The sequence below is a fragment of the Somniosus microcephalus genome, chromosome 33 (genome assembly GCF_052327205.1).
Source record: "Somniosus microcephalus isolate GS21.2 chromosome 33, FLI_Smic_1.0, whole genome shotgun sequence".
In the NCBI taxonomy this organism is placed as follows: Eukaryota; Metazoa; Chordata; class Chondrichthyes; order Squaliformes; family Somniosidae; genus Somniosus; species Somniosus microcephalus.
In genome coordinates, this window is record NC_141019.1 from 27203533 (window position 1) to 27219565 (window position 16033).

The window sequence follows — 16033 nt, forward strand, 5'->3', positions numbered from 1 at the left end:
TTTTTTTTCAGGATGCCCAAGACTGGCAATATTACTGCTTTCGATAGTGATATAGAGGATTGGACCACATATGTGGAAAGAGTGGAGGTATATTGCACAGCGAATGAAGTAGAGGATGATAAGGCATCGGTACTTCTAAATCTGATGGGCGCAAGGACATACAGGCTGTTACGAAACTTGATCACTCCAGCCAAACCGATGGACAAGAATTTTAAGGAGATTGTTGATACCCTACAGGAGCACTTAAACCCAACACCGCTGCTGATAGCGGAACGATTCAAATTCTTCAGGAGGAATCAGCACAAGAATGAAAGTAACGCTGATTACCTCCCCGAATTAAGGAAGCTATCAAAGCACTGCCAATTCGGAGCAGGACTGGCAGATTCTCTTCGAGACAAATTCGTCTGCGGTCTCTTAAGTGAAGGAACGCAGAAAAGGCTGCTTTCTGAGAAAGATTTAACACTGGACAAGGCTTTCAGTATGGCTGTATCATACGAAGCAGCAGCGAGAGGAGCTGCAGAGATACAGCACAAGCCACAGGATTTCGGCACCCATGAAATGACACAGGGTTTCGAGAGATGTTATCGGTGCGGCAGATCCACCCATGACCAGAGGGACTGCTGGTTCAAGGACAAAGCATGCAGGCAATGCGGAAAGATGGGACACATTGCACGTGTATGCCGATCTGAAAACAAAAAATCCACTGACCAAAAAAAAAATCAACAAAGAAAAGTACAAAAAGGTACAAATGATGACGGACAGTAGCTCCGAAGACCAGAAGAGCGATAGCGACTCCGGAAACAAGAGACTAAGCTGTCTCAAATTACATAATGTAATTGCCAAAGAAGATTACCAGACCATTTGGGTTACCCTCACGATAGCAGGGTCCCCAGTTAAAATGGAGCTAGATACAGGATCAGCTCTGACCGTCATAAGTCGACAGGATTACGAGCGGCTATTTCCGCATATAACCTTGAAAGACACATCCATTATCTTAAAAACATATACGGGGCAGAAAGTATACCCCAGAGGGAAAATAAGGGTGCCTGTTGTATACAGTGGCAAGGAAATACAGAAGTTGTATTTATACGTTCTGCAAAATGGTGGTCCACTGCTGTTGGGACGTGAATGGATCAGAAAGATACGTTTAGACTGGCACTCCATTCAGGCACTGACGGTGACCAGTAAGAAAAAAAATGATGATGACATCATACCTGAACGATTGAAAGACATCTTGGCCAACGCCAAAGAAGTGTTCCAACAGGAACTAGGAACCTTGAAAGGCGTCACCGCCTCAATAAAAGTGGAAGATGCGGCAATTCCCAAGTTTTTTAAGGCAAGGCCGGTGCCATACGCAATTCGTCCAGCAGTCGAGATAGAGCTGGAGAATTTGGAAAGGACAGGCGTGTTATCCAAGATAGATTGGAGCGAATGGGCAACACCCATCGTCCCGGACATGAAGAAAACTTTGAATAATGATAAATCTGAAGAACAGAGAAAAATTTGCATCTGTGGGGACTTCAAGGTGACTGTAAACCCGGTCCTTCACATGGTACAGTATCCTCTTCCGAGGATAGAAGATATTTTCGCCTCACTATCCGGAGGGAAACGTTTCACAAAAATTGACTTGGCACAGGCATATCTACAGATGGAGGTTGAGGAGGCCTCTAAAAAGTATCTCACAATAAACACACACAAAGGCCTGTACCAGTACAATCGACTGGTTTTCGGAGTAGCATCAGCTCCAGCTATCTGGCAAAGGGCTATGGAACAAGTCCTGCAAGGAATTCCTGGGACTCAATGCTACCTAGACGACATCCTTGTAACAGGAGAAAATGACAACGAGCACCTTGCCAATTTGGAGCAGGTGCTCACTAGGCTGAGAGAACGGGGCCTACGAGCAAACCGCCCCAAGTGTGAATTTTTCCAGAAACAAATATCATATTGTGGCCACATAATTAACGAAGAAGGGTTGCATAAGTCCCCTGAAAAAATTGAAGCGGTCATAAAAGCCCCAGCACCTGAAAATGTCTCACAATTACGGTCGTTCCTGGGATTGATAAATTACTATCATAAATTTTTACCGAACTTGTCAACTGTTCTGCACCCTCTTAACGAACTGCTGCAAACGGGAGTAATTTGGGAATGGAGCGAGGACTGTAAACATGCCTTCCATAAATGTAAAGGCTTGATCACGTCCAAGGAAGTTTTGGCTCATTACAACCCATCACTGCCAATCAGACTGGCGTGCGATGCATCCCCTTACGGCGTAGGAGCGGTATTATCGCATAGATTCCCTGATGGCTCGGAGCGGCCGATAGCTTTTGCGTCACGCTCATTGAACTCAGCTGAGCGTAACTATGCCCAGATCGACAGGGAAGCACTCAGCCTGGTATGGGGAGTGAAGAAATTCAACCATTACCTACATGGACAAAAATTTACCTTGTTGACTGACCATCAACCCCGCGTCTCCATATTCAACCCTAAAAAGGGCGTTCCCATTATGACAGCACAAAGGCTACAGAGGTGGTCCCTTTTCCTAGGGGCACACCGATATGACATAGAATACAAAGGATCAAAACAGCATGGAAATGCTGACGGTTTATCGCGTCTACCGTTACCAACGGTAGAAGAAGCACCTACAGTGGACCCAGTGGAAATGTTCCACTCGACCATAGTGGAATGTCTACCAGTAACAAATGCTGCCATTGAAAAGGAAACGAGAAATGACCCGACTCTCTCTCGAGTCTACGATTTAACGGTGAAGGGATGGCCAGCACATTGCGAGAATGCTGGCAACAGTGGTTCGCCAAGAAGAGAACCGCTGTCAGTGTGCCGAGGAACCTTGATGTGTGGATCCAGAGTGGTGATTCCACCCAAACTCCAGGATAAAGTGCTAAAGGAGCTTCACAAGGGGCATCTGGGTGGAGTGAAAATGAAGAACCTAGCCAGAGCGTTTGTGTGGTGGCCAGGTATCGATGGAGACATCGAAGAAATGACCCAGGGCTGTCTAGGATGCCAGAAGGTCCAAAACGCCCCACCACAAGCCCCTCTACATCCATGGGAATGGCCCTCATCTCCATGGCAAAGGGTACACATCGACTTTGCTGGTCCATTTATGGACTCAATGTTCTTAATCGCGGTTGACGCACACTCCAAGTGGCCGGAGGTAATAAAGATGTCCTCCTCCACCACGGAAAAAACCATCACAGTATTAAGGACCATATTTGCCAGGAATGGGCTGCCTGAACAGATCTGTTCTGATAATGGACCACAATTTGTATCCGAAGAATTCAGAAAGTTCTTTAAAAAAACAATGGGGTTAAGCACTATACATCCGCCCCATACCATCCCGCCACCAATGGATTGACTGAAAGGTTTGTCCAGACCTTCAAGAAGGCCATAAAGGCTATGGGTAATGAAGGCATCAATCTACAGCATAAGGTAGATAACTTCTTGTTTGCCTACAGGAATGCAACACCTGGTTACAAACCAAACTCCCGCCATGATGTTTTTCAATAGAAGACTAAGATGCCGGCTGGATTTGATCAAGCCAAACATCAGAAGGGACGTGGAGAACCGGCAATTTCAAGGCATGAATGAAAGGCCAACTAGAACCTTCCAGATAGGTCAACAAGTTTTGGCCCGGGACTACCGTACCGAGAAATGGCAGCCTGGAACTATTTGCACACGACTAGGACCACTGATGTATACCGTGGACATTGGAGAAAGCATAATAAGGCGCCATGCTGACCAGATCAGAGAGTCATCCGAAAAGGGACAACCTACACCACCACTCTATACGCCTAATGATGAAGTAGAGATACCCATAGTATCTACCTCCGATCCGGTGATACTGGAACCAGATGAACCCGACACTGGCCTTCAAGCCGAATCGACCTTACCAAAAGAACCTACTACACCACCGGAAACTACTACACCACCGAGGCGTTATCCGGACCGAGTCAGGAAGCCTCCAGAGAGACTGACTTATAATTGATTAACTGCAGCAAATGTTTAGATTATTGTTCTTGTACACATGTTAATAACAATTACTTAAAATGTTATGTACTGGTTGTCTAAAAGGGGAGGAATTGTGGTGTATGTGCCTTTAAGAGCCCCTGTGTACTGTAATGCTGGTAGTGGCCACTCGGGCAAAATAAGCCTGTATAGTGTCTTGTATCTGTTAGTTCACCTCCAGACTTTGTCCTGTAAACCAACTCCTGCATTCCGTGTCTTCATTAACACACGGATACAACAAGCTTGCCATAATTTTCCTAACTTCCCTAGATGCGGGGGAGGTGCCTGAGGATTGGAAAGTGGCAAATGTGACGCCATTGTTCAAGAAAGGGTGTAAGGACAATCCTAGTAACTACAGGCCGGTCAGTTTAACATCAGTGGTGGGTAAAGTTTTGAAACAATAATCAAGGAAAAAATTAACGGGCACTTGGAGAGGTTTACAACACCAACAACTTGTATTTATAGAGCGCCTTTAATGTAGTAAAACGTCCCAAGGCGCTGCACAGGAGTATTTTAAGACAAAAAATTTGACACCGATCCACATAAGGATAAATTAGGGCAGGTGACCAAAAGCTTGGTCAAAGAGGTAGGTTTTAAGGAGCGTCTTAAAGGAGGAAAGAGAGGTGGAGAGGTTTAGGCAGGGAATTCCAGAGCTTAGGGCCTCGGCAACAGAAGGCACGGCCACCAAAGGTTGAGCAATTATAATCAGGGATCCTCAAGGCCAGAATTAGAGGAGTGCAGATATCTCGGGTTGTGGAGCTGAAGGAGATTACAGAGATAGGAAGGGGTGAGGCCATGGAGGGATTTGAAAACAAGGATGAGAATTTTGAAACCGAGGCGTTGCTTAACCGGGAGCCAATGTAGGTCAGCGAGCACAGGGGTGATGGGTGAACGGGACTTGGTGTGAGTTAGGACACGGGCAGCCGAGTTTTGGATGACCTCAAGTTTACGTAGGGTGGAATGTGGGAGACTGGCCAGGAGTGCGTTGGAATAGTCAAGTCTAGAGGTAACAAAGGCATGGATAAGGGTTTCAGCAGCGGATGAGCTGAGGCAGGGGCGGAGACGGGCGATGTTACGGAGGTGGAAATTGGCGGTCTTTGTTAAGCTGCGGATATGTGGTCGGAAGCTCATTTCAGGGTCAAATATGACACCAAGGTTGCGAACAGTGTGGTTCAGCCTCAGACAGATGTTAGGGAGAGGGATGGAGTCAGTGGCCAGGGAACGGAGTTTGTGGCGGGGACCGAAAACAATGGCTTCGGTTTTCCCAATATTTAATTGGAGAAAATTTTTCTTCATCCTGGACTGTATGTTGGACAAGCAGTCTGACAATTTAGAGACCGTGGAGGGGTCGAGAGAAGAGATAGTGAGGTAGAGCTGGGTGGCGTCAGAGTACATGTGGAAACTGACGCTGTGTTTTCGGATGATGTCGCCCAAGGGGCAGCATGTAGATGAGAAATAGGAGGGGGGCCAAGGATAGATCCTTGGGGGACACCAGAGGTAACGATGCGGGAGCGGGAAGAGAAGCTGTTGCAGGTGATTCTCTGGCTACGATTAGATAGATAAGAATGGAACCAGGCGAGTGCAGTCCCACCCAGCTGGATGACGGTGGAGAGGCACTGGAGAAGGATGGAGTGGTTAACCGTGTCAAAGGCTGCAGACAAGTCGAGGAGGACAAGGAGGGATAGTTTACCTTTGTCACAGTCACAAAGGATGTCATTTGTGACTTTGCTGAGAGCCGTTTCGGTACTGTGGCGGGGCGGAAACCTGATTGGAGGGATTCAAACATGGAATTGCATGAAACATGAAAGATGGGCACGGGTTTGGGAGGCAACAACACGTTCAAGGACTTGAGAGGAAAGGGGGGTTGGAGATGGGGCGGTAGTTTGCAAAGACCGAGAGATCAAGGTTTGGTTTTTGGAGGAGAGGGGGACAGTACCCGAGGAGAGAGAACCGTTCACAATATCGGCTAACTTGGGAGCCAGAAAAGGAAGTTGGGTGGTCAGCAGTTTGGTGGGAATAGGGTCGAGGAAGCAGGAGGTGGGTCTCATGGACAAGATGAGCTCAGAAAGGGCATGAGGGGAGATCGGAGAGAAACTGGAGAAAGATCTGAGTTCAGGGCTAGGGCAGGGGGGAACCTTAGAGGAAGTTTGGCCCAGTGGGCTAGGGGAAGGAAGGGAAGTGGCAGAGGCAGCTGAACAGATGGTCTCAATCTTAGAGACAAAGAAGTCTATGAGCTCCTCACTTGTTATCGGAGGTGAGGGTGGAGGAGACAGAGGAGAGGGGTTTAAGAAGACGGTTAGCAGTAGAGAATAGGAGCTGGGGTTTATTTCTGCATTCCAGAATGATTCTGGAATAGTGAGCAATTTTGGCAGACGAGAGCAGGGCCCGATAATGCTTTGATCCAGCCAGATCTGGCAGTGAATGGCTAAACCAGTTGTCCGCCATATCCGTTCGAGTCTGCATCCCTTAGAGTTAAGGGAGCGAAAAGGTGAACCGTACCAGGGGAACGGCCCGGGTGAGAAAGGGTAATTGTTTTAGTAGGGACTAGGGCATCAAAGGTGGTGGTGAGGGTGTGGTTGAGCAGATCGGTAGCTGCAGAAATGTCGTGAATGGAGGGCCAGAGGCTGGACAGTTGGGATTTCATAAGCGCAGTTGTAAGAAAGTTGGGAGAGTTTTTTCCAGGGGCGGACACAGAAAGATGTAGTGTTGGGGGGGGGCGGGGTGAAAGGGTGATACGAGGAAATGGTCAGAGATGGCCTTATCTGCAATTAGTTTAAGCTAATTAAGGAGAGCCAACCGGGATTTGTAAGAGGCAGATCGTGTTTGACTAATTTAATTGAATTTTTTGATGAAGTAACAGGGAGGATTGATGAAGGGAATGCAATGGATGTTGTCTACATGGATTTTCGGAAGGCAATTGACAAAGTACCACATAGAAGGCTGGTTAACAAAATTGAGGCCCATGGAATTGGTGGGTCAGTGGCAGCTTGGATAAGGAATTGGCTTAAGGACAGAAAACAGTGAGTTGTGGTAAATGGCTGTTTTTCAGACTGGAGGATGGTAAACAGTGGTGTTCCCCAAGGGTCAGTGCTGGGGCCACTGCTTTTTTTGATTTATATAAATGACCTGGATATTGGAATACAGAGTAGAATTTCTAAATTTGCCGATGACACCAAACTTGGTGTGGCAAACAGTGATGGCGATACCAATCGACTGCAACAGGACATAGAAAGGCTAGAAGAATGGGCAGACAAGTGGCAGATGGAATTTAATACAGAGAAGTGTGAGTTGATGCATTTTGGCAGAAGGAACAGGGAGAGGCAATCTACACTTAATGGCACAGTTTTAAAGAGTGTGCAGGGACAGAGGGACCTTGGAGCTAATGTGCATAGGTCCCTGAAGGTGGTGGGACTTATTGAGAGAGTGGTTAGCAAAATATATGGGATCTTGGGCTTCATAAATAGGCATGGAGTACAAAAGTAGAGGGGTTATGCTGAACCTTTATAAAGCGCTGGTTAGGCTACAACTGGAGTATTGCGTCCAGTTCTGGTCACCACTTTAGGAAGGATGTGAAGGCCTTTGAGAGGGTGCAGAGGAGATTTACCAGAATGGTTCTGGGGATGGGAGATCTTGGCTACAAGGACAGGTTGGAGAAGCTGGATTTGTTTTCATTAGAGCAAAGGAGGTTGAGGGGTGATTTGATAGAGGTGTACAAGATTATGACGGGTTTGGATAGGCTAGACGGGGATAGGCTGTTCCCACTAGCTGATGGTACAAGGACTAGGGGACACAGATTTAAGGTTTTGGGCAAGAGATACGGGGGGATGTGAGGAAAAACTTTTTTACGCAGCGAGTGGTGAGGACCTGGAACTCGCTGCCGACGGAAGTGGTGGAAGCGGAGACACTCAATGTTTTCAAGGGGAGACTGGATAGGCACTTGAGGGAAATAAACTTGCAGGGCTACGGGGATAGAGCGGGGGGAATGGGACTGACTGGATTGTTCTACAGAGAGCCGGCACAGACTCGGCTGGATTTTCATTTAGGAGGCGGGACTACAACTTTTGGGGTTGTAGTCCCGCCTGCATCGAGTTCTAGCCAACCCACGCGATTTTGACTTGATTGACCTTGTTGAGCCCGCTCAGCAGGCCAATTAAGGGCCACCCGGCAACAGGTGACGTCACAGACATACATTTCATCTGTCAAGACCTTTTGACAGATGAAATATCAGCGTTTCACAGCTGTTTGAAGCTGTCAAACACTGACAATCTGTACTCCAGGTTAATTCCTTCCTCTCAGGATGATTTAGAGATCTCCCCGGAACAGAAAGCTGAATGCTGGAACTTTTGACAGCTCGCGGCCATTCTGCTTTCTGTGCCGGTGAGATGAGGGACTCCCGAGACCTGAAGGAAGGAAGGCTGTAAAGGTAAGTACATGTAAGTAAAATTTCTTTAAACACTTACACACACCAAACACACTTTCCTTTGCACTCATGCACTCACCTGAACACCGGACATCTCGACCCCTCCAAGCCCTTCATCCCGACAGCCCGCCTCGCTAACTTGGCGTGGTTTGGAGCCGTCGGGAATCCCACATTTTGCCAATGAAAATAGGGATTTAGGCTAAAAACTGCCTGTTAACAGGCAGTTAATTGGCACTAATCCCCTTCCCGCCTTGGGGAGGCGGGTCCCAGTGCGGGTCGGGTACCCGCCTCCTTTGAAACTGGCATGGGGGCGGGGTGGGTGCGTGGCCCCCCCCCCCCCCCCCCCCGATTTCGAGATTTTAACCCCCCCACACGCCTCCAATCCTGCCTCCACGGCTCAATGAAAATCCTGCCCTGACACTGACTTCATTTACTGTTAGTTTACAGCCTTAGCCGTGGTCTTGCGAAGTTTTTATTCTACCACCTTCTGAGGTTGGGAAAGATTGTGTAAACGGCATATTACAGGAAACTTTGGTTTATCCGGAGGTTGTATGTCCGGAATACTCGATCTAACGGCAAAAATCAGGAGCTGTTTTCTACAAGTATTTTTAGATCGCGTTTTTTTTTTCCCCCCAGTCAGGCACTGCAAGGTCTGTAGCTATAGCAACAGCTTCAGCTAGAGCCGCTTGCAGCTGCAGCCGACTCTTTAGAAGCTGTTGCTAAGCAACAGTGTTTGTTGTCAGATACGGAGATGAAAACCTCCGTATGCTTCAACATTAACTTTGTATGTCCGGCAGTTTTGATAGATCGGCAACACGCCGGTCCCGTCGGTGCCGGATATCACAAAGTTTCCTGTATATAACTAGTTATCAAAATACAGTAAGGTGTGTTTCTTTTTGATTTGTGAGCTGGCTACAAATTTCTTAGATATTGAGCAGTTAAAGGCAAAGTCCACGTGATAGAAAGTGTGACAAAATAAAATTTCTAGTTCCTTTAAATTCATTCACATTACATAAGCAATTTTAATAAATTACTGCAGTTCATATCCCTGTACCAAGCTTATTTTGAAACCAAGTTGCCAATTTCTAATGGTTACAAACTAGAGAGAAGGGAAAAATTCTAACTTAAACAGTGCTGTGTGGTTGTTTGTATTTGACTGACCTTATTTGAATGTTTAAGTCAGATATTCAGAATTCAATTACTGTAGTCCCAGTTTTCCTTTTTTCCTAGATTTGAAAAGACTGTTCTATTTAAATCAAGATGCAGTTTGAAAGCTCAACAAAGCAACCAGTCAGCACTGGTCAGTTTGATATTCCTGCAAGAAAGGAGAAACACTATATTTAAAAGCAATTTATGAAGGATAAGCTTAGTTCTTAGAGTTGCATTCTTTGTTTTTATTGTAAAGTTATTCTTAAATTCTTGGAGTTAGGTGGAAAGTTGCCTACTCTAAATATTTATTATATATGACTTGTGTTTGTTCATCTTTTGTAAAATAGCATTGTTGATATTTTAAACTTGAAACAAGGTCTGATGTAATGCTTTATCACTTTTGAAGATCAGGGTGAGATCTTACGATGGTATAAATCCAGTAGCTAAAAGCAATTACCGGACACACTTTATTAATTTACCAGGCGCTTACCTAGACCTCAAGGCAAGGATATGGGACTTGCCCATGAGTGTGATTTAAGATGTATATGAAAGCTGAAATAATCATGAGTTAGAAGATTTAGAAAAGATTCAAAAATATAACTGGGAATGAGGGATCACCTACGGAGTGGGCTGAGATACTGAAGTCAAGAAAAATATTTAGAGTATCAACCCCAAAACGTAACATTCCTCTTGTCCAAAAGTGTGCAAATATCATACTAAATAAAACATGCCAGTTGCCACAGCAAAAGATGCATCAGTAATGTAGTGCAAAGGATATAACTCTTGACTTAATCACTACCCTCTCTGCCTGTGCTCTTGACCGTACCAGTTTCATATATATCTGTTGAGTTTTGCTATTGACAGTATAGCTACCTCGCTCATAGAAATGCACAGCTTTTATTTGAAATTTGCAGCTTCATTGACACTGGACACTTTGGGCACTCTAGTTTTATGAAAGAGGGATGTGCAAGAAGTGGGAAGAAAAGTAGATGATCAGAAGTTAAATTTGTCTTTTGCTTTTCCTTCAGAATCGAGGTGTTTATATGTTTCGGATTAATAATGAGCATGTGATTGACGCAACTTTAACTGGAGGCCCAGCCAGGTAGGTGACAATTCTGTTGTTGTGATGGCATCAGCAAGAATGATTTTAGAATTGAATTGAAATAACTTATTTGGCAATAATGAATGTTTCTAGTGATACGACAAACAAGGGTTCTGAATTTTTTGTACCACCTTGTAATGGTGTGTGAACTTTTATCCCCTTGTCAGTCTCTACCCCCTTTCCTTGCTGCCCCCATCTATACAGCCTTTGTATCCAAGAGAACAGAGTGGGAAACCTGCTTCCAGGCCATCAGCAATCTCACCAGACGGGTGACCCAGTAAAGTTTGACCTTGAATGGTGATCACATGATTTGAACAATAGTAACATTGTGCTCTATGATTGTTGATTGCAAAGGAAAATTGAGTGGGTATTTGGGAATCAACTCATACATATGACGAGTTTTGACAACCATTACAATAGCAAAACTAATTTGTGTTGTACCCAGACTTATCTATGCATGTATTAACATCCAACTCTCAAGGACCAGTAGTGGAGGTAACTTTACGAATTGTTGGATTCCTGGTACAGGAAACTTTGTGATATCCGGCACCGACGGGACCGAGCTGTTGCCGATCTATCAAAACTGCCGGACATACCAGCGTTAATGTTGAAGCATACGGAGGTTTTCATCTCCGTATCTGACAACAAACACTGTTGCTTAGCAACAGCTTCTAAACAGTCGGCCCGTACCTTGGAAGCGTCTCTGTAGCTTAGCAACAGCTTCAGAGAGACTTTCCAGAGCCTGACTGTTGGGGGAAAAAGCCACGAGAAGAAAAAAAACCTAACAAAACGGCTCCTGATTTCTGCCGGTAGATCGAGGTTTCTGGACATTCAACCTCCGGATAAACCAAAGTTTCCTGTATTTTCATTTTAGTTATTTGTATTGTGAAATGTCCAAAGCTGACTACATTATAAATTACTTTTTTTCTTCTGATTGTACTTTGGTGGTGCTCTTAACTTGCTGCTTTTCTCTTTTTTAAAAAAAAAACACTTAACCTTTTTCTGCTGTGCAGATATATCAATCATTCCTGTGCCCCCAACTGTGTGGCAGAGGTTGTGACCTTTGACAAGGAGGACAAAATAATCATTATCTCAAGCAGGCGAATTCCAAAAGGAGAGGAGGTGAGTGGAAAAACAGAGAAAAATAAGAGTTATTGGGTCAAAAGCCAAATACTGCGGATGCTGGCAATCTGAAATAAAAACCGAAAATGCTGGAAATACTCGGCAGGTCCAGCAGCATCTGTGGAGAGGGAAACAGAGTTAATGGTTCAAGTCTGTGACCTTTCGTCAGAAGAGTTATTGGGCACTTGGCTGAGAATGAATGAGAACTGCAATGTCATGCACAGATGTTAATCTGAGATGTAGCAAATCCAAGTGTTAGCTTATTTCTTCATTTGTCATCCTCTATGTTCTGGTAGCTTAACCCAAGTTTTCCACAATGGAAAATCAGATGGCACATAGAACTACTTGAGTTCTAATAACATACTACTGCAACCACTTGCCTCTAACCTGGGCTTCTGGGGCATCTCTGACCACCACCAGCTAGCAATGTCTGCAGCTGTTCCCCCTCTACCAAGTAAGTATGCACATAACACTTCCTGAAAATAAATGTTCAATGGTGTTAATGTGTACTTGCATGTTATAAAGTATCCCATTCATTTTGAATGGAAAATTGCATAGGCATGTTCTAATTTTCAGCTACTACTAGGCCTCCGTATGAAATAATGCTGTAGAGGTAGGCAACTTAAGTGAAAAGGTCTATGGTTGAATATCGCACTGTTTACAATCCTGAAGATATATTTTCCTCTATGTAAATTTATGGAAAATCTATTTTACTAATCTGGGAAGGTTTATCATAGTTCAGTAACTACACAATCAAAAATATATCAGCTGGTGTCTGAATGTTGACCGTTCATTGAACATTTTCTGTCTTAATAGTATTTATTCTTTTTTTTAGCTGACTTATGACTATAAGTTTGATTTTGAAGATGATCAGCACAAGATTCCATGTCATTGTGGAGCTCTCAACTGCAGAAAGTGGATGAACTAAAACATTTAGAGCAATTTTAGCTGGTTCAGAATTCACAACAATTTCAGAGAGTTCAGAATTCTGGACTTGGCAGCTGGTATACTCAGAGAAATCATACTGACAGATTATCCTACATGGAGTCTCTCGGCAGCAAGACTACGAAGATGGGAAAAAATCTCACTAGTTTACGAAGAAGTATTTACCACATTTCATGTTGGCGAATATCTGTAGTTGGGAGTTAGTGTAGTGATCTTGTTAATCTCAGACGTGCAGAACATTTTAACAACATTTAGCGAACAATGAGTTACTAAAACAAATGGACTGAGCAGGTGTACAGAGATATTACGACACACAGCCAATGACTGCGTTTCCTGCCAGGCCGTGGGTTGCTTCTGAATGTAATCTATGGATTTTTTGTTGCTGTCTATAGTCCCCGCGAGAGAGAGAGAGAGAGAGACTGAGAATCTCTCAGCTGTGCAGACCTTTTCTGATGGGACTTAACCTAAAGGACAGATTGTATTTCTAATGAAGTCCAGCCAAAGGAGGGAAGACTGGGATCGGAAAGTCACCAGCTTTCCTAACTCTGCTGGAAGGGGTCTCTGATTTTAGACAGAGGTGTGGTACATCTCAAGGTCAAAGGGAATAGGGTTTTCATCTGACCAGATATTTTTTTTTCAATACAAGAATGTTTGAACATTGCGGGTATAAGTAAAATAAACGCAGATTTTTTTTTATGGGAGGGGAGTGATTTTGAAACCAAGGCAGCGATTTAATGAGCAGCACTCCTAAAAACACTAGAGTTTTAAAGAGATGGTGTCCCTTGGGTGTGACAAATTTGACTGCATTAATAGATTTGGATTTCCCATACTATTTGCCCTAACTGTATGCTGGAGGATCAGTGTGGGATTTCTTGTTTGCAAGGATTTTGGTTACTTTGCCAAAATCAGTAATGTTGACTTTTCAAGCAACTGCCCCATTTTGTGTGTGTGTTATTATCACCAGATTGTAGTTTATTTCAAGGGAAGTTGACTCCATAATTGACCAAAATCTAGAGGAAGGAAAAAACACAATGAAGTAGCTTGGTAGAAACGGAGAAAAATGTAAGCATCCATCCATGTTGGTCACTGTGTGTGAAATCTGAGTGACTATCGAGGAAATGTTAATCTTTTACACACGTTACTCAAAAATAAATGTGTAAAAGATACTTTTTGAAAGACAATCCACATTAGTAAGAACTCACTTGGACCAGTTGAATGGTTCTCTGTTGGGGATTTACTGGAAACAACTTAATATATAGGGACTCTGGGGCTGGAACAGACAATTCTAATACTGTTATCGATGAGGTCTGGCTGTAACTGTCTGGTTGAAAACCAAGGTTCAAATTGATCAATTAACCAGCTCCCAACTCTGAATCTGGACGATCCCTTTTAAGCTGTCAACCTGACAACATATATTTCCATGATTGGTGACATTTTCTTCCAACACACAATTTATACTGTTTCAAAAATAGAAGCAACTAGCACACCAGTCATACAGGGCTATCTAATTTGGACGATGGGGACCGACGACCTCAATTCTAAGTCCTCATTTGCTGATCAATAATGTAAAACATAGTGAAAAGGAGGGTGGCACTTGAAGACTTCTTCTGAGGCCACCTTGATCCTGATCAGTCAGTATCGACAGGCGAGCGGCTGGGGCATTTGGTTCAACGCACAAACGGACTCTCTCTGAAATCTCTTGCAGAGGAGACTTGCACTGAAGGATTTCTCACCTACTTGATTCCACAAGTCATTTTACTGTAGTTTTGTTCCTGTAATATATATATAAAAGTGTGAATTTTATTCGGAACAGTAGGATAGGTCTGGATGGGGGAGAATTTTTTTATTGGCGCGATTCGTGAAAGCTGCTGCCCCCACTGCATCTTCTCCACGCTGCAACTGTAAAAATGTAAATACAAAACTTGTAGAAATCTCCAAAGCAGAAACCACTGGATCAGATTCTCATTCGTACAAATGAACGGTTGGTATTGGTGATATAAAATAGCTGCTGGTTGGATTGAAGCAGGGAAGACATTAGCATGCAATGAGAAGATTCTAGGTAATGTAGATCATGTTAGATAAATTTAAGCTTACAGTGTTTTACTGTTTTTATAATAAAAGCTGATTTCACCCCTCTCTTCAACTGACAGGAGCCGGGGTGTCTTTTAATGGAAGATTCTAATTTAAAAATGGGGCTTTTTTTCACTTTAACTGAAGATGTCCGCAGAGCCCTAATGCATTGTGGGATCCCACTTCCCTGACCGCCACAGTTGGGGAGGTTACAGTCACGTAATGTATTGTTGGAACATGCTCAGTTAACAAATGAAGATGTCCTATTTGCAGTAAAGCCTTGTTCATACTGTTTACACTCTGAGCTAGGTATTTTGTGGTGCATTTTATCCTTGCAATTGGGGCAAAAATAAAAGCAGAGATTTCTGAGTATTTTTTAATGACAAAGTAAACTTCCAGAATATGAAAGGTTTTTTTTTTTGTTTGTGTTGTGTGCATTCTGTACAGCAAATGTTGTCACTGGTAATGAATTAAAATTATCCTTTTTTATTGTATGTGGCATGTTTTTTTTTGTACTGAACATAAGTTGAATTGTATATAATTTATGTCGAAGAGCCAAGATGTTTCTTGCTGCTCTATGTATTAAATCTCCTGCAGGAATAAGCTTATTCTGTACATCCCTGGTACATGTAGAGACTGTTTATGATCATGTTGGCTAGATTGTACAAACCTTTTTTTAAATACAAATGTAGCATCTTTGCATTACTGTATGATAAATAGGGACATCTGTTCCTACAGAGGTGAATTTACTGCATTAAAACTGTTTGAAATAAAATCACCCTTGGACTACATTTATTTGTTTCGGGTTAGTGTGGGAGAAGAGAACCTAGTCTGCCATGGTAAAGGAACCATATTGAGGAGCATTCTACTGTGTTTAAGACCTTTGTCTTGAAGAATTGATGTCATGTCGTGATTGTGTTTTTATAGTGTCACCTACAGATGCCATTCCAGTTAAGTATCTTAAACACATAATGAAGCAGGTATTTAAATCACTCGAAGAATAGAAATCCATAAATATATGTGCAATGAAGTGTTGAGCCATATTTTGTTACCACACTTTGTAATTTATTTTTATATGGCGGTGCTGGTGTTACCAATATAGGCCTCCGCTCCTCAGTATGAAAGCCGGGGTGTTTAAATAGGATTATTAAAGGCTTTTGTGAATATTTGTTTTAATAGAGCTACAAACTGAAAAGGCAAGTTAA

General features: G+C 43.5%; 1 protein-coding gene across 11 annotated transcripts in view; it reads left to right on the forward strand.

Moving 5' to 3' along the window:
* kmt2d (lysine (K)-specific methyltransferase 2D) overlaps positions 1-15603 on the forward strand; it is a 239566-nt gene extending 223963 nt beyond the window's left edge. For all 11 annotated transcript variants that reach the window (XM_085972785.1, XM_085972784.1, XM_085972778.1 and 8 more), the window contains 3 exons: positions 10618-10691; positions 11705-11813; positions 12649-15603. In XM_085972785.1, the coding sequence (XP_085828911.1) occupies positions 10618-10691; positions 11705-11813; positions 12649-12741 (276 nt within the window). In that variant the 3' untranslated portion in view covers positions 12742-15603. The remainder of the gene's footprint in view (positions 1-10617; positions 10692-11704; positions 11814-12648) is intronic.
* Positions 15604-16033: the final 430 nt, after the last annotated feature.